A 17,616-nucleotide genomic window follows, 5' to 3' on the forward strand; every position below is an offset into this window, starting at 1 on the left:
ATAATAGTAAAATGATCATATGCTTGAACCTCCACTGGGAAGTTTGGATCTTGAGTTCACAACCACGGTCATTTCTGAATAAGACAGAGCATCGCCCACATGGTTCGCAGACGCTCCCACAAGGTAGATGTCTGCTGATTGTCCTTGTCCTGGTTGTAGGCAGACAAGCCAAGCCAGGTAGATTGGTCAGAGAAGGGCACAGACAGCAGGGAAATTGTGACAAAGGGGAGGATGTGGTGGGGCAGTGAGGCAGATGTGTGTCCCAGGTGGGGTGAATGGTCTACATAAGGGCCAGGGCTAGGAGGCAGCAGGGCCCGAGGGAAGAGAAGACGATGCCTCCCACTGGCTCGGTGAGGGCCAGCACCTGCCGGCTCAGAGGGCATCCTTGACTCTGCCGTTCTGGGCACTTCTCAGTCACAAAACCAGAGCGCTGGCTCATGGCATCCTGGCACTGCCTGCTTCCTAAACCACGCCTTGGGAGGATGGGCTCGGAAATTCTCAGATCCCTTATCAGATCTGTTGATGGGAAACATTCTTGACGTTTGATTTAAAATGCTTCTTTGTGTTTTGATGCCTTCTGGTTTTCTCTAGCTTTTGCCCTCTTTTTCACATACTGGCCGCACCGTCACCTTCTGTTCCTCCTCCCAATTTACAGCTCATGCGTGTTCCCACCAGGCATCCCTCTTCCACGTTCTGTTGCCCCTTTCCCAAAAATCCAAACCACGAGAGCTCACTTTTCTCAGGACAGTGCTTTTGGGGAGGGCGTGTAGATACCCTTGGAAATAAGAAACTGGAACTAGTCCATACCACTGTAGGCAAACTGATTCTGTTGGAGAATAAAGAAGGAAGTACTCAGGTAGCCAAGAGAGGGTTGGTTGTGATGATCTTTAAGGCCCCTGAAATTCTGAGAACGTAGGCTTCTTTCCAGCCACGGGAACTGTCCCAACTATGGAGTGGCCACTGTTAGTATTGGGAGATTAATGTGGGTCCGGGAGACTGGCTCAAGGCATCAAGTCCAAATCAGAAGCCCTGGGATCACCTTGGCTCCAAGAGTAACATGGATTTATCACGCTCAATGCTTGACCTCATCCGTAGGAGCAAAGATGGATAGTTAACCATCCTTAAGGGGTCAGCTGATCCCATTATGCAAACCTGAGCTGTGGGAACAGGGCCAGGTTCCTGGCTTTGCTGAAAGCCATATTTTTAGGTGAAGGATGGGCGTCTTCGCTGTGATCCTGAGAGGAGGAAGGAGGGAGTGGAGGAGGCGCTGCTCTCTTCTTAGTACAGGCAAGGGAGAGTGGAAGCCAGCTTCTCCTGCCCCCAGGGGAGTCCAGCTCAACTCAGTGCCCCTGGGTAGAGTGGGTTCCCGAGGAAGGAAGGGTCAGAGTCGCTCTGTTGTCCCCTGCAGCCCCTGTGCCCCAAGGAGCTCTGGCACTTTGTCCACCAGTGTTATGGGAATGAATTGGGCCTGACCAGTGACGATGAGGACTACGTGCCCCCTGATGACGACTTCAACACGATGGGGTGAGCAAGACTAAGGGTAGCTGCCCAGGGAGCTTCTCCCAAGAGGGGCTGGGATGGGTGGAGGGGTGACAGCCTCACTGGGGAACCATGTCTAAGTGAGTCCACAAAGGAAGTGAGGGTACCTGTGGGAAGACCCTCCTAGGCAGAAGGAATAGCAAGTGGGTGACTGGGCAGAATGAACAAAGGGCAGGCAGAAAGAGGTGAGGAGGCCAAGGGCTACATTCTGAGGACCCTTCGGCCAGTGCAATGATTGGATTTTATTCAGAGTGGGCTGGGAAGCCCTGGGAAGGCTTTTGAGTTGGTAATTGATAAGATCTGACTTAACATTTTAACGGGCTCACTCTGGCTCCTGGATTGAAAATAGATATACCAGGGAGGAACAGGGGCAGACGGGCTAAGAGGCTATTGAATAATTTAGATCGTTTAGATGAGAGGTGAAGGTGGTTTGGGCCAGGAGGGTAGCAGTAGAAATGGCAATAAGCAGTTAGTTGGTGAATACATTTTGAAAGTGGAAGCAGGTATATTTTGAAGGATTTGCTGACAGATTGGAAAAGAACCAAAGATGGCTTTAACATTTTCTTGGATTTACCAACCGGAAGGCTGGAGCTGTTCCAAACCGAGATGGACAGTATTATAGACCAGACTTTGGGGGAAGATCAATCAAGTTGGGTTTGAGATGACTGCTGGCCAAGTGGAGATGTCACACAGACATTTGTGTATGTGAGTGTGACATTCACCAAGGAATGCTGGGTTAGGGATATCAATTTGGGAATTATGAGGGGGGGCAGCCATGAGATTAGCTGAAACCGTCAAGTGGCTGGATGAACATGGGAAGAAGTTCAAGGTCGGCCTAGGAGCACTCAACAAAAGGAAGAAGCAGCAAAAGAAATTCTGAAAGAACAAGCAGCCAGGTCGGAGGAACACAGGGAGAGCTCTCATCTCGAAGCCAAGGGAAGGAAGCTTTAGGAGAAGGAAGCATCACTGTATCTTGTGCTGTTGATGGGTTGAGAAAGATGGGATCTTGGAGCCATTCTAGCATGTTCGAGGTGGGGAGGTGGGTGGAGGCTCGGTGGTGGTGTGTGGAAGGAATCTCTTAATCTCTGTGAATATCTGTATGATTATCTTTAGGAGGCCTGTAATGGGTTACTCAGAGCTGTCATGTATCCAGGTGGGGTCAAAGGTAAAGTGTAAGTCAGATGTTGATGACCGGGATGGTTTCTCCCTTGGGAGAGGCCACAGTGACATCCCTGAAGTGTCCCTAGAAGGGCGTTCACCTTTATCTCTGGGAGGGTTCCCTTTCAGGTGTCCCAGACAAAGAAGCTCACTAGTTAGGATCCAGAAATTGTGCATTATCACCAAACCATGCTGGTGCAGGGTCTGGTCCTCATCACTGTGTGGGAAATAAAATGTATGCTCAGAGCCCAGGTGTTTCTGTCAGTGGTCCGCTTGGGATGGGATGGAATGCCAGTGGAAGAAAGATAGTTTAAGACACATAATGGTCATAGTTTGGATAGGGTTAAATCTAAGGAGAGTGCATAGAAAAGGTGACTTTGGAGGCAGAAATCGTACACGGGAGGGGAGTGCGAGGTCGGGAGGAGGTTTCAGGAGAGCGGTGTAGCCAGGGGGATGGTGTCCAGAGGAAGGTCATCTGCAAAGCAAAGAAGCAAGAAAGCCCATAGTTTGGGATGGATAGAGAGACCTGAGGTCCTTAGAATAGTCGGTGGTCCTGGCCACTGAGGTTAACGGGGATGCGTGGTGTCTTCTCTCAGCTACTGTGAGGAGATCCCCGTGGAAGAAAATGAAGTGAATGACAGCTCATCCAAAAGCAGCATCGAGACCAAGCCAGATGCCAGTCCGCAGCTACCCAAGAAATCCATCACCAACAGCACACTGACCTCCACAGGAAGCAGCGAAGCCCCCGTCTCGGTATGGGCAATTAGACTGTGGCCAGCGTTTCCTAGCTGAGCTAACTCCGCAGGACCCTGGCCTGGGGACCGGATAGAAGGGAGGGTGGTTACACTGTGGTCGGCTTAGCCAAGGAGGCATCCTGGAGACGATGGGCTCTCTGTTCTGATGGCGAGGTCCCAGGACCCAGAGTCGGGTTCTCAGTGCCTTGGATGCAAGATTTTGTTTGGCTTCCGAGCCGATGAAAACCATCACACGCTCCATTGTGTGAGCTTTGCTCTTGGTGGAAGGCTCCTCATCAGCCCCTCAGTAGGGAACTATCCCAGGTGTTTGGGTTTGTTTGTTTTTTTAAACTGCCTTGATCTGAAGTCAAAATCATATGTGACTCTAGGACTATGGACCTGTTATCTGTTCCCTCATTCAACAATTAGTTTTTGAGTTTCCAGTATCATACACTCCCGATTTATTATACTGCTGCGCTAGACTTCACAAAAGAGGTAAAAATGTGTCAAGAAAGGTCTTTGTTCTCTGACACTTGGTTACAGAGGGGATGGAAGGAAGCTTGGTGAAGGAAGTGTCAGGTGTGCGCTGGCAGGTAGAAGAATGGGAGGGCTTCCCGGAAAGGGGAGCCTCATATTCCAGTGGCTTGGGCGGGGAGGGGTCAGACCACCTGGCCTTAGAATGAAAACATCATTTACCTGGTCCTGATCTCTCCATTTTCCATCTCTGAGGCTATCTTACAAATATAAAGGCTGGTATCTATTTCCTTCTGGGGCTAAGGGGAGAATGAATTCAAAAATGTTTATGAAGCTGTGGAGCGTCTTGGCAGGCGAGTGCTAGTGAGAGGCAGGCTGACATGTAGCATGGTGGGTGAGTGGCTCCAGGAAGGGAGCGGAGACCGAGAGGGCTAACCCTGCTCCCTGCCCAGGCTTCTGTGTGCTCTGTGATGGTGAGCAGGACAAGGAACCTTCTGCTGTGTTCTGTCTTCCATGGCAGAGCTGGGGAAAACACTGGAGCCCACGGCTCCGGCCCAGCTCCTGAGCAGCTGTGTTGTGAACGGGAGGGTACCCAAGGCCAGGTCCCTAATCTCCCTTCAGAGAGGAGACCCGAAGCAGCTGGCACCTGTTGGGTGACTGCTCTGTCTCCACCCCAGTTCGACGGCCTGCCCCTGGAGGAGGAGGTGCTGGAGGGCGATGGGTCGCTGGAGAAGGAGCTTGCCATTGACAACATCATTGGAGAGAAGATTGAGATCGTCGCGCCTGTGACCTCCCCTTCGCTGGACTTCAACGACAATGAGGACATTCCCACTGAGCTTAGTGACTCTTCTGACACCCACGATGAAGGTGGGCGTTTGAAACTGAGTGTGCGGGGCAGCCTCGCCTCTCTCCATTTTGAAGGCCAACAGGATGTCCCTGTAGGGAGGCTGGAGCCAGTCTCTGGGTTTCTGGTGGGAGGGTGGGTTTATTTGTCATTGGCAGACACACATTTTTCCAGATAGTCCCCACAGGATCCTTATCATTCCATATTTGTCTGTCTTTACTCGATGGATCGCTTTATCCTGCCACCCAGTCTTGTCACTAAACGTACCTGCCTGTTGGCCCCGGCTCTGTTCCTCGTAGAGATGCAAGGCAAGGCAGTGTTCATATGCCACAGGAAAGTGCCAGTCAGCTGTTTCCCAGGAATAATGCAATTTTAATAGAAGCTCGCTTCAGTGACTCCAGTGTTGGGTTTTCAGACCACCAGGCTGCAAGAAAAGGTCTTGCTGGGTCACTTGGACTCACTTGGACTCTGCAATCTGCCCTTCTCTCTCGTATTTCTAGGTAGCGTATCTTACTTCACTCCTGCATCGGGTTAGCTTCTAGGACCTTGGGAATGTGCTGCCTCTGGCATTCTGGGGCCGAGAGGCCTTGTTGTCGGTATTCATGAAATGGGTTGATCCAGTGACTTGATGGAAGGCTAGGACTAGCGCCTGTATGCAGATGGTGCTCATTGAAACATCTGTGGACAGTTTCTCCTGTGGTCCCCTGGAAAGGCTTCCCCACTCCCATCTAGGACGCAGGGCCAGTGCAAAGGATTGCACAGGTTGGGTACTGCACAACAACAGGGGTGCCATTCACTTAGACGTGACTGTCCCCCCACTGTGCTCACATAGTGTTTATCCTGTACAGTTACCAGCCCCCTACAATGTTTCTGAGCCACAGGGGCTCCAGGAATGTCAGCATCTTGCCTGAGACCACATGCCAGCCTCCGTAGGTGGAGTAATTAGGGACTATGGGGTGCCGAGGGCTTAGGAGGAGTGCCGGGACTTTAGCAGCACACAGGCACGTTCTCCGGGAGCAGGTAGAAACCTGAGAAAAGTGACAAGCATTGAAATCTTGGGGGAAACAGGCTGCCTTAGAGAAGAGGAGCAGACCTTGTGTGGTTAGATCACGGCCCTACAGTCCAGCCCAGCCTTAGAAGCTTTTATTTTATTTTTAAAAAATTTTTAAAGATTTTATTTATACATTTGACAGAGGGAACACATACAAGCATGGGGAGTGGCAGGCAGAAGGAGAGGGAGAGGGATCCCTGGGTGGCGCAGCGGTTTGGCGCCTGCCTTTGGCCCAGGGCGCGATCCTGGAGATCCGGGATCGAATCCCACATCAGGCTCCCGGTGCATGGAGCCTGCTTCTCCCTCTGCCTGTGTCTCTGCCTCTCTCTCTCTCACTGTGTGCCTATCATGAATAAAAAAAAAAAAAAAAAAAAGAAGGAGAGGGAGAAGCTGGTCTCCTTCTGAGCAGGGAGACCGACACAGGGCTGGATCCCAGGACCCTGAGAGCATGACCTGAGCCGAAGGCAGAGGCTTGACACACTGAACCACCCAGGCGCCCCAAAAGCTTTTTTTATATGAAGAGGTAGTTACAGATGAATCCGTGTCCCTTTGATGCACCTGTGCCGTGGTTGCAATGCCGTGTGTTGTCAGTTGTGCTTAACTTACAGGCTCTGGATAACAGAAGTGTCTGGGTGCAGGGAAGCTCAGGAAATAATCCTTTATTGAAATTTTAGTCTAAGATCAGCTTAATTAGGAAGGCTTGAAAATGTAAAAGCAAATAGTATGTTCCCATAGTCTCTGCAAAGGCGGGATGAAGAGAACGCCCAGTGAGTTGTGTGCACATCAGCGACAGAGGAGTTGGACACATGCACAGTCACGAGCCACTACCCACTCCGGCCGCCCTTGACCCTTGGTGGCCAATGCTGCATAAGTGCTCTGGGGGTGTCCTTGGGGCCACCCACCCCTCCGCCCCCAGTCTCTACTTCCTCATCCTCTTCTGTGCAGGGGAGGTCCAGGCCTTCTATGAGGACCTGAGTGGCCGGCAGTACGTGAATGAGGTCTTCAACTTCAGCGTGGACAAGCTCTATGACCTGCTGTTCACCGACTCGCCCTTCCAGCGGGACTTCATGGAGCAGCGGCGCTTCTCCGGTCAGTTTTTCCAGGGCCAGCGCCTCCCGTCCCTTCCCTTTAGGGCCACCCTTTTTCCTCTTCTCCAAGTCTCCCCGCACCCCTACCCCCCATGGCCCTGGGACACCCTCTTTCCAGCCCCGTGCCAGGGCCCTGCTCACTACTCCTTCCCCCACGGCTTAGCCTTACGCTCGCCCACTGTGCGCCAGGCCCCAAAGGCTCACCAACGAGTCGCCCTCCCAGGGCTCACCGTGTAGCAAAGAGTAGCCTCGACCCCTTACTTACTGCTCAGCCTCCACGGCCTGCCGAGCGCATTACATCATCTCGTGTAACCCGGATCTGCCGGATGTGCGAGCCTTGCGGGCCCCGGGGTACCCATGAAGCCAGAACTCCGACCTTTCTTACTTGCCCAGGGCCGTGCACCTCTGTAGGGCCCGAGCCAGGACTCCCATCCAGGACTCTGCACGGCCCTCCTCATACCTGCGTGCTCCTGTCTCCTCCCCTTGCCCTGGCTCTGCCCCACGAATGGACTGAGGCTCTGGCCTAGCAGAGCCGCTGGGCATCCGACTCTGTGCGAGGGCATTTGACATCAGCGTCGCCCTCTGCCAGGAGGAGAGGGCAAGCTGAGGGCACTGGGAGGGCACGCCTCAGGGGAGAGGGCTTGTTCCCAAGGATCCCGGGCCCTTGTCACAGTGACTCCAGTGTTGCCAGCACCCCCGCAGGTGGCCCCGAGACCGCCTGTCCCAGCCCCGGGAACAATCAGCATTCTGGAGGCCTGTGTAGAATTTCGGCAATGCCACAATGAGCCTCTTTCTGCTTTCACTCCCTGCGCCTCCCACCCTCCTCCCTGGGCCCTCGGGCTCCCATTTGCTTCCTTTTGGGGGCCAGGCAGCAATCAGTATAGTCAAGAGTTCACTTGGAGGGGAGATTCAGACGTGGCCAGGGCATGCCTCTTTCCCTCCCTCATTCCGGGGCTCTTCCCCACCCTCAGATATCATCTTCCATCCATGGAAGAAGGAAGAGAATGGAAACCAGAGCCGAGTGATCCTCTACACCATCACCCTTACCAACCCTCTGGCCCCTAAAACTGCCACCGTCAGGGAGACGCAGGTGAGTCAAGGGCAGGGGCCTGGGCAAGTGGCAGGAGTGTCGGGGCCCTGCACGTGCACGGCGGGGGAGCGTGGGGAGCGGAGCAAGGGCTGTGCCGTTCCCGTCCTGCTTCTCTTGTGTTTTGTGCCACGGACCCTTCTCCCCACAGACCATGTACAAGGCGAGCCAAGAGAGTGAATGTTACGTGATAGACGCCGAGGTCCTCACGCACGACGTGCCCTACCACGACTACTTCTACACCATCAACCGCTACACTCTCACCCGCGTGGCTCGGAACAAGAGTCGACTCAGGTGTGGCATCTGGAGGGGCTGCGTGGGTTCCCAGGGTGTTCCTGGTGGGCGTGGGTGTCCTTGCTCGTGGGGTTGCAATAGAACAGGGGTTTGGTGAAAGGCTACAGAGAGACCTGTCGGGAATCGAGAAGCTCTGAACCACCCACATCTCAGAAAGGCCTGCATTATTCTCATCGTATTCTTTTATATATATATATTTCTTTTTTTAATTTATTTAGTTTTGGTGCCTGTGCTGGTCTCTGACTATCTACGCCTCCCTCACTCCCTCCTTCCTCCCTTCACTTCCCTCCCTCCCCTCTTCTCCCTCTTGCCTCCACCATCCTTCCCCGCACAGGGTCTGGGCTTCTCACTTCCAGCCTCTTTGGAGAGTCTCCTGATTAGACCCCCTTTCTGTCCAGTTCACGCAGAGGCAGCTTGCTGACCTCAGATAAGCCTCTACAGAAAGGCGCCCGCCCGCGATCCCATGAACGCTTGCTGGGTAGAGTGGGGGTGAGGTGACTCAGAAGCATTGGCATGCCCAGGTCAGGCCCTGCTGTCCCCGAGGACAGCGGGGAGAGGGCCAGGCAGCCTTCAAAAGGGGAGCATACCCTGGGAGCAGCCGTGACACAGGAAGAGGGGAAGGGGCTGGGGTGCGAGCAGCGTGGGCAGCAGAGGGACCTGTGACTGGGAGAGGGAATGCCTGGAAAAAAGCAAGAGCTGGTAAGGTGGTGGTGTGGAGAGGCAGGAGCCAGGGCCGGCGGCCAGTCACTCTCCTAAAGGTCGGAGTGACAGAGCCCTAGAGCCTGGTTGGGACTTGTAAGTCTCTGCAGAAGAGACGAAGGACCCCCGTGGCTGGCCGGCCGCCTGGCACCATCCGGAGAAGGCAGCGTGGCCTCATGAAAGAACTATGGGTCTGGAGTCAGGAACCCTGTTTGTTAGCCCCTCTCTGGTCTCCTGGACTGTTCTAGAACTCCCATTTTCTCACTTATAAAGTGAGGCTCAGAGGCGCCTTGGGGGCTCAGTGGTTTAGTGCCTGCCTTCAGGGGTTCCCTGCAAGGAGCCTGCTTCTCCCTCTGCCTGTGTCTCTGCCTCTCTTTCTCTGTGTCTCTCATGAATAAGTAAATAAAATCTTTTTAAAAAATAGTAAAATAAGGATCAACCCGCTGATTCCGCTGGCCTCTGAAGGTGGCTGGGGAGATTGGCTGGCCTAGCGGGTGTGGCGTGAAGGGGCTTCTCACCTCGCCAAGTGCAGCACCGATGTGATGCTGCTTTGCACTTAAACCCCTTTCCCAGCAGCGGAGGGTCTGCCCAGGAAAGGCTGACCCATGCCTGGCTTGTCCTGCAGGGTCTCCACGGAGCTGCGCTATCGAAAACAGCCCTGGGGCTTAGTGAAAACGTTCATCGAGAAGAACTTCTGGAGTGGGCTGGAGGACTACTTCCGCCACCTCGGTGAGCAAGGGCTGAGCCATTGGTTGAACTGCAGACTCCGGTTCAGCTGCTCAGCGGCCGCCGTTCGGGGGAGTGGGAAGCACAGAAGTGGGGGCCAGATCCAGATGGTGGGGGGTGTCATGGGCTCCCTACGGCGGCCCCAGGAATGGATACAGAATTTGGCATGTCTGTGGACCTGTGCGTTTTCCAAGAGGCTTTGCCTGTAACTACTATGGGACCTGTGATCTCCCCCCCGCCCCCGCACATGATGTTACATCTCGTCACACCGGCGGTAATACACTTATGGAAAGGAAGAGCCTATGAATGCATCCATTTGGGAATGCGATGCACCCCAAACTGTCTACGTGAGGTGCAGATGTTGGGAACCTGTGTCTCTGCACAATGTTGAGCAGCCCAGGAGAGGGGTTTGGGTGGGGCTGCATCCCAGTGGTACTTCCTGAGGCTTGTGGCCATCCCTAAGGGACCCGTGTCCTCGCAGGCAGCATCCCAGCGCAGTGTGGGAAGACGGTTCTCTTATTAGAGAGGGCTGAGCTCTAGGAGTAACCAGTTGTTTCCGGAGGCCGGTGCGCCGAGCTGGAGGTAGAGACGGATGGCCTTTTGTCTCATGCAGAGAGCGAGCTGACCAAAACGGAGAGCACCTACCTGGCTGAGATGCATAGACAGTCCCCCAAAGAGAAGACCAGCAAGGCCCCGACGGTACGGAGGAGGAAGCGTCCCCATGCCCACCTGCGGGTGCCGCACCTGGAAGAGGTGATGAGCCCCGTCACCACACCCACTGATGAAGATGTGGGCCACAGGATCAAACACGTGGCAGGTGCGTGCCAGCTGGGAATGGGCGGCTTGGCTTAGGGCCCCGGGCTAGAGCTGTGTGCCCGTGCCGAGACACACGTACGCTCTCATCTCGCATCCTTGGGTATAGATTGGACATAGTTTGCACCTAACTCCTTATTCAGCCTCCCGAAGCTCCGCCTAGTTCGCTTTGTCCTTTACTAAAGGGACTCAAGTTCCTCAGTGTCTGCTGAACAGAAGTTCCCAGGTCCGTCTTGATGGACTCAAATGAACAGCTTCCAAGTTTTTGGCAAATGCACCAGGGAGCAGCCACAGCTCAGGCCAGAGATGACCTCCCGACACAAATGTCAGGGAGTCCGAGGCAGCCCCTCTCACCTGGCCCCCAGAGGCCCACCCAGGACCTGCCATCGCAGGCAAAGGACTCCCTTGACAGGTCTTCCTCTTCCCATCCAACCATGCACAACCTCGTGTCTTCATTCAGACATGGTGGCCTGTAGCCATAAGAGGCCTCAAAAAACCACTGATTCAGTATTTTTCAGGCCATGATTTGCACACCCTGGTGTTCCTTGGGAGGGGCACAGGAGAGGAGGGTGCCAGCCTTCTGGGTCCAACCCTGTCAGCCTCAACCAGAGCACTCCCTTACGTATAGGATTTCTGACTAGCATGGTGTGTGAATAAACCGACTCTCCGAGAGGAGTTGAGACTCATCAGCACCACGTCACTGGTTATGGGTGATGCTAAGTTGAAGGCTGACTCTGGTCCCAGCCCCTGTGTGGTTGCATGTGCCACAGCTCCACTGCAGAGCCCTTTGTCCTGCCCTGGCATGTCCTGGCCTCATAAGGCCATGGAGTTTCCAGTTGGTTTGGACCTGAATGTCCACGTTGCCTGACCCAGCCCACGACCTTGCCCTTGGGGAGCTTACCATGTACTTTCGGAGGGCTGAGTGGATCTATCATCTCGTGGTCGTGACAGCATCATGGACAGTTCAGTCATTCCCTGTGGTTCTGTGCGTGATGGCTGTCCCAGCAGCCCGTGGGCTCCTGAGCCAGCATGGTCAAGGCCTCTTTGTTCTCCCCGCAGGTTCCACGCAGACACGGCATATCCCCGAGGACACCCCTAACGGTTTCCACCTGCAGAGCGTGTCCAAGCTGCTGCTGATTATCAGCTGTGTGTAAGGGATCCCAGCTCTCCTCCCTGGCCCCGCCACCTGCCCTCCCCGCCTGCTGGCTCCTCAGGCGAATGAGCGCCCCTCACTGTGACCTCGGCCTTTCTTTGTCCTCCAGCCTTCTCTCCTCAGACCACTTGCTCTGTCCATCATTCCTTGCTTCTTTGCTGCTTTTTCTCCATTTTATTAAGCATTTGCTGTAAGCTGGGCCTTCCGGATGGAGAACAGAATGTTGTATGCGGAACCCATGCCCTTAGGAACCTACTTTCAAGTGATTAAGACAGACAGGAAATTTAGAATTACTATCCCGTGGGAGAGATGCTAACAGAGACTCTACATAGCATCGTAGAAGCCCATTCATTCACGCGAGGGATGTCCTGAGTATCTGCTGTGTGCCGGGTGCGGGGACCGGGCACTCATGGGCTCGTACTTTGGCGGGAGAGTCAGACAAAATCAATGACTACGGTCCAGGGTAGTATATGCTTATATTAATGTAAATAATTTATAGTATCACCGTCATGCTATAAAACAGGAGACTCAGTACCGTTCACAGAAGGATGCCGGGCAGGGAGAGAGGATGTGGGAAGAAATGCACGTGGCCCGTGGAGAGCACAGCTGTGTGCAGCGTACGCCCATAGCCTGCCCTGGACGCCCCTGAACCGCTGGGAGCAGGGGGTCCCTGGACGGCCGAGTGCAGACAGCTCAGCTGCCCGGTTCAGCCTGCTGCCGGAAACCCCCACTTTTCCTGGAGTTGGGGGTGTGCTGTGAGCATGTGGGGGCGCAGGCGGGTGAGGGGTTTGGGAGCTGCCCAGACGCGGGCCCTGCCAGCTGTGCACCAGGCACTAGCCTGTGTCTGCTGCTTCTGTGGCACCCCCTCCCACTCCTCCAGGCCCCTACTTAACTCGTTTTCAGAGAGGCAGAAGCAGAGGCAACCCCCCTCCCCGCAGACCTACCAGGAAGCCCTGGAGTGACGTGATTGGCTTTGCTTTTTTTTTTTTTTTTTTTTTAAAGTCACTGACAGCCACGGGGGGAAGCCTAGAGAAGGCAGGGTTGGAGGCAAGCAGGCTGTTGGAGTAAGTGGCAGAGTTGTAGGTGAGCGTGACTGCCCAGCCGGGGACGGGGCTGGGGCCCAGAGGTCCGGCAAGGCAAAGACCCATGGCCCGTCTGGTTGGGTAGCCGGAGAAGAGCGCCCGGAGACCGTGGTGTCATTAATTGATACCTGGAACGGGGTGCAGAGCTGTCAGAGAAGATTGTCTGGGCTCTGGGTGTATCTTGAGTTGCCGTAGGTGATCCAGGTGGAGGGGCCAGGTACTTGCTGACGTGCACCTGCAGGGAGGCGGAGAAGCAGAGCTTCCCGATGCTGACTTAGCAGCAGCCTGGCAGCCACGGGTGAGAATGAGACCATCCGAGGGCAGCGCCGAGCGTCACAAGCAAAGGGGGCCGCAGACAAGGGGTGGGCACCACAGAAAGTATGGGGGGCCCATGAGGATCGTGAGGCGGGCTCTCTTCTCACCCTACTGAGTACGTAAACAAAAAAGCAGGTGTAGATTCTTCGGCGTGTGGCCTAAGGAGCCGGGGCATTTTTGCAAAGTCGAACGCCAAGGCAGCTGTGCAGCCAGGAAGATTCGTGTTTAGCACCTTCCATCTGGGGGACTCGTGTGGTTCTGTTAAGTCTCTCCTATTGGGTTTGGTAGATAGAAGACTTGAACTTCAGGTGAGTTCTCTTGCACGTCGGTGTACTCACAAACGGTAGAGCGTGGCATCAGCGAGCGTGGGCGCTGTGTTAGGTTAACAATCGGGCCTCCTCACTCAACACTTAGAGCGCCCGGCAGTGGGTCTGCAGACAGTGTGCATGTGGAAGGGAGACCCGAGCCACCAGTCCCCTGCCTTGAGGCCACTCTGCCCTCCGTCCTCGGTTGTCTGGTTCTCTGCGTAGACCCACCGCGGGGCCTTGCCTCAGGCAGCATGCAGGGGCGTCCCTGGACCTGCACGGAGCGCAGACGGGATTGTGCACACAGACCCGGATGCGGGGGCTGAGACTGAGCGCCTCCCATGCTCCGGAGGTGGACGTCCGGGTCCTCGGGCACGTGCTGGCACAACTGAAGTCGGCATCGTGGCGAGTCACCAGGAAATTTAGAGATTGTTCTGGAAAAGTCTCAGAGCCCTGAGAACACTGCTGGGGTCGGGGATTGGCAGCTGCCAACTCCAGGAGCACTACCCTCCCAAGGGCTGGGAGCAGAAGAAGACCCCAGTTACATACGTGTGTGCGTGCACACACACACACACACACACACATACACACATACACACGCTTTGAAAGGTCAAAGGCATAGTATGAGGTCTTCTTGTTGATCTTCTTGTCTTTTTCCATCGTTTGTTCTGCCCTCTGGTGGGTGCGTGTGTCCCTACGTGTGCCCGTGCCGCCGCCTCCAATGGTAAAGCCCCCTGGAGGGCCTCCTGTGTGTGTGCAGGGCGCTTCCATCTGCTCCCCCAGCCCACGCGCGTCGCAGCCCCAGCAGGGCAGGGACCGTGCCCGTTGAGGAAGGGGCTTCAGAGGAGCCAGGGGAGCTTCATCAGAAGTTAGGAACCTTGAAGCGGTGAGCCAGGATTGTACCCAGGTCCGTGCGTCGCTGCTAGATCCCCTTGCTCCCCGAGTCTTCGCCTCATGGCAGTCCTGGAGGCCCAGAGAAGAAGAGAAGGTCCCCAGTCTCTCGGCTCCCTCTCTCTGACCCGTTCTGGTCCAGCCCGGGGAACCTCACGAGCCCTGCGGGTCTGGGCAGGTGCAAAGGGGAGACGGTGCGTTAGGACATCCCGCTGACACCTGTCAGGTGGATCAAGCAGGTGGCCGATGGCTCCACCCTTGTGCCTCCGGGTGGCCGGGCAGGAGGACTTTCCTCCGTGTGTCACCCTTGAAATACTACGATCTGTTCGCAGCTGCTGTCTCTTGCTCCTTGCTTGCTGGGCCTCCCCGTCCGTCCGTCCATCCTCGCTTGCGGTATTTCTTCCCCCCGACTCGCTTGCTCTCTGGCTTGGTTGCAGTGCCGCCCTCCCCGTCCCCACACCGGCCCGTTCTAACCTCTGCCTCCTCCCCATTTTTCCTCCTTGCTCTCCCATTAGGATCTGTTTCAGGTACTGGCTCTCTGATTGCTCCGTTTGTCCTACATCTCTTTTCCTCTCCATCTCCCCTCTTGCCCCTGCACCCAGGGTCTGGGTGGCTCTTGTGCGGCTCTCCTTCCCGATGCCTTCACCCACACGCCCCTCCGTGGCTCTCCTGCTGTGTCCCGGCCCCTGCAGAGGAGAGCACTGCTCTCTCTCCCTCTCCCCCTAGCAGCATCCTTCCCACTCACTCACTCACTCACTCACTGCCATGCTTCAGGTGACCAGTGGTCAAGGACAGCAGCTGCCTCCGGGGTGGGGGGTATCCGTGGCTTCTAGAGGGAGTGTGTATTCTCAGATGACATCTCATGCCCATTGCTTTTGTCTCCCTTTGTCTCCTTCGCAGTCTGGTGCTGCTGGTCATCCTTAACATGATGCTCTTCTACAAACTCTGGATGTTGGAATACACCACCCAGACCCTCACTGCCTGGCAGGGTCTGAGGCTCCAAGAAAGGTAACCCTCACCTTTTCCCTTTGCCACGACCTCCACTGCACCCAGTAGCAGGACCCAGTTCCTTCCACCCATTTCCCGAGGGACAGCCCTGCTGCCCTTGGCCAGTGGGTAACCCTTGGGGATGAGTCCATAGCCAAGCTATGACAACGACGCCTGTAGCTTTAGTCTGCTTCTGACCTGGGATGCAGGGGAACCAGGGGCATTGAGCAGAGGACAAAGTAGTCTGATGTGCTCTCTGTCCTTCAGGGGTCTGGGAGCACAGGACAGTCCACTGAGCATAACTCCAGCTGCCGGGGTACCCCTCCTTCTGCCCCACAGGTTACCCCAGTCTCAGACAGAATGGGCCCAGCTCTTGGAATCCCAACAAAAGTACCACGATACAGAGCTCCAGAAATGGAGGGAGATAATCAAATCCTCGGTGATGCTTCTTGACCAGGTGAGACGTCCCCACCTTCTTTCCTGGCCCTCATCTTCTGGAGATGGAGCGCCGTCCCTGTGCTCTGGGAAGGATCTCCTATCAGCGTCCCCATCACCACCCACCAGACTTCACCTCTCATTCATTCTTCCCCCGAGCCACCCATTGTTCTAATTTTAAAGCCACCCCGGAATGGGTTGTGGGAAACACAGGTGTACTCCCCCCAAACAACAACAATGAAATTTGCGGCAGGAAAGCTGTAGGTTAGATGGAAGGACTGCTTTTTTTTTCCTGATAGGCATTTAAAGAGAGAACCTCCTTTCACAGAGATTTGTCTTTCCAGAGGGTGTATTTTGCGAGTTCTTTTTGATAATATGCCACCCCCTGCCCCTGCCCTCAACACACACACCCCAACACACAACCCTCAACACATCATTTCTTCCTCAGAGGCTGCACGGATAGTCTGGGAAGATGGTGGTTGTACTGTGTCAGCTTTTCGTAACATCTTCTGGTGCAGGTCCCTGTATTCCTTCCGATAACCAGATTCATCTATTTAAGAAAATTATTCGGGAGCAAAATCAATAATAACTTTAGTTTCACCAAAGGAGGGAGCTTCTCTTCCTTCCCTCAGAGGAAGTTAGCATCTTATACAAAACTCCCATGGAGTTGCCAAGACAGCAAGAAGCTACCTTTACTCTATAAGAAAACTAGGAAGATAGGAGATGAAGGATTTGTCCTTGTTCCATTAAAATTTCTGTTCCAAAGGAGTTCCTTATGTTTGCTGGTCAACCCAACTTGAGATGGAATCCCAACCTTGCCACCGGCTAGTTTCGTGAACTTGAGCAAGAGATTTAATATTAGTGACCTAGTTTCTTCATTTATAAAATGGGGATTAAAATTGTAACTTCACGAAATTGCTGTCAGGATTTGAGGGCACAGGGGAGGCACTCATTAATATTAAATCTTACTTCCCCTTTGTAGCGTGGTCTTAGCTTTCAATTAAGGAGAGAGGTTTTAATGTGGCTACCAGGATCCAATTTACTGTTTTAGAATATTCTATTTGGTTTTGGAGTTGTGGATTTTTTTTTTTTTAACGAAAGGGGTAAACGGCATAGCAGGGGGTTTAGAAAGCCCTGTTGTATCGAGAAGACTTGATGGAATTAAAGATATGCCTAGGAGAAGGAAGGATGGGGACGAGGAGAAACAGGATAGTCTTCAGACATGGAGGTCAAGCAGGTAGAAAGATAGATTGATTGCTTGTGAGATTCCAGTGGCTAGAAGTTACAGGGAAGGGGCGCTTTGAGTCATCAGGTAAAAACAGACCACCTAGAGTCAAGCAGCCAGTAATGGGATGAGCTACTTTAAAGGACTGAGACTCTATCACCCCAAGTACAAGAGGGGTGACAAGATGACCTCAGATAAAAATCTTAAAGTAGGAGGCAGTTGGACTGGATGACCCAGTTCTCTTACAGCTCCAGAATTCAGTGTCAGGATGGGACCCCTTATAATGGTGAGCATGGGGTGGTCAGATTTACAGCACGGTGGACTCAACTCTGTAAGCGTCAGGGCAGGTGTTTTGATTCATTCTCTTTCAAAGCAACTTTTTTTTTTTTTTTAAGATTTTATTTATTCATGAGAAACACACAGAGAGGCAGAGACACAGGCAGAGGGAGAAGGAGGCTCCCTGCGGGGAGCCCGATATGGAACTCGATCCCAGGACCCTGGGATCACGACCTGAGCCAAAGGCAGACACTCAACCACGGAGCCACTCAGGTGCCCCTCAAAGCAACTTCTAAAAGAGAAACAGCAGATCCCTTTGGAGCAGAGGGTTTGTAGAAGAACCAGAGAGAACAAAGAAACCTGTAGACTAAACAGAGAGACCAGAGGATCTCAAAATCCATGACCATGTGCCCATGAGACCTTAATGGTGTTGTGATGTC

The 17,616-nt window shown here is 54.1% G+C and overlaps 1 protein-coding gene across 14 annotated transcripts in view; it reads left to right on the top strand.

The window, feature by feature from the left end:
- Positions 1-17,616, top strand: part of GRAMD1B (GRAM domain containing 1B) — a 175,017-nt gene that overhangs the window by 156,087 nt on the left and 1,314 nt on the right. For 13 of the 14 annotated variants that reach the window (XM_077893930.1, XM_077893923.1, XM_077893934.1 and 10 more), the window contains 11 exons: positions 1,409-1,524; positions 3,294-3,450; positions 4,583-4,772; positions 6,746-6,889; positions 7,860-7,978; positions 8,127-8,269; positions 9,594-9,697; positions 10,308-10,511; positions 11,567-11,657; positions 15,154-15,261; positions 15,508-15,697. In XM_077893930.1, coding sequence (XP_077750056.1) covers positions 1,409-1,524; positions 3,294-3,450; positions 4,583-4,772; positions 6,746-6,889; positions 7,860-7,978; positions 8,127-8,269; positions 9,594-9,697; positions 10,308-10,511; positions 11,567-11,657; positions 15,154-15,261; positions 15,508-15,697 — 1,566 coding nt within the window. The remainder of the gene's footprint in view (positions 1-1,408; positions 1,525-3,293; positions 3,451-4,582; positions 4,773-6,745; positions 6,890-7,859; positions 7,979-8,126; positions 8,270-9,593; positions 9,698-10,307; positions 10,512-11,566; positions 11,658-15,153; positions 15,262-15,507; positions 15,698-17,616) is intronic. The other variant, XM_077893924.1, reaches the window with a different exon arrangement.

This window comes from Canis aureus, chromosome 3, assembly GCF_053574225.1.
Source record: "Canis aureus isolate CA01 chromosome 3, VMU_Caureus_v.1.0, whole genome shotgun sequence".
Lineage (NCBI taxonomy): Eukaryota > Metazoa > Chordata > Mammalia > Carnivora > Canidae > Canis > Canis aureus.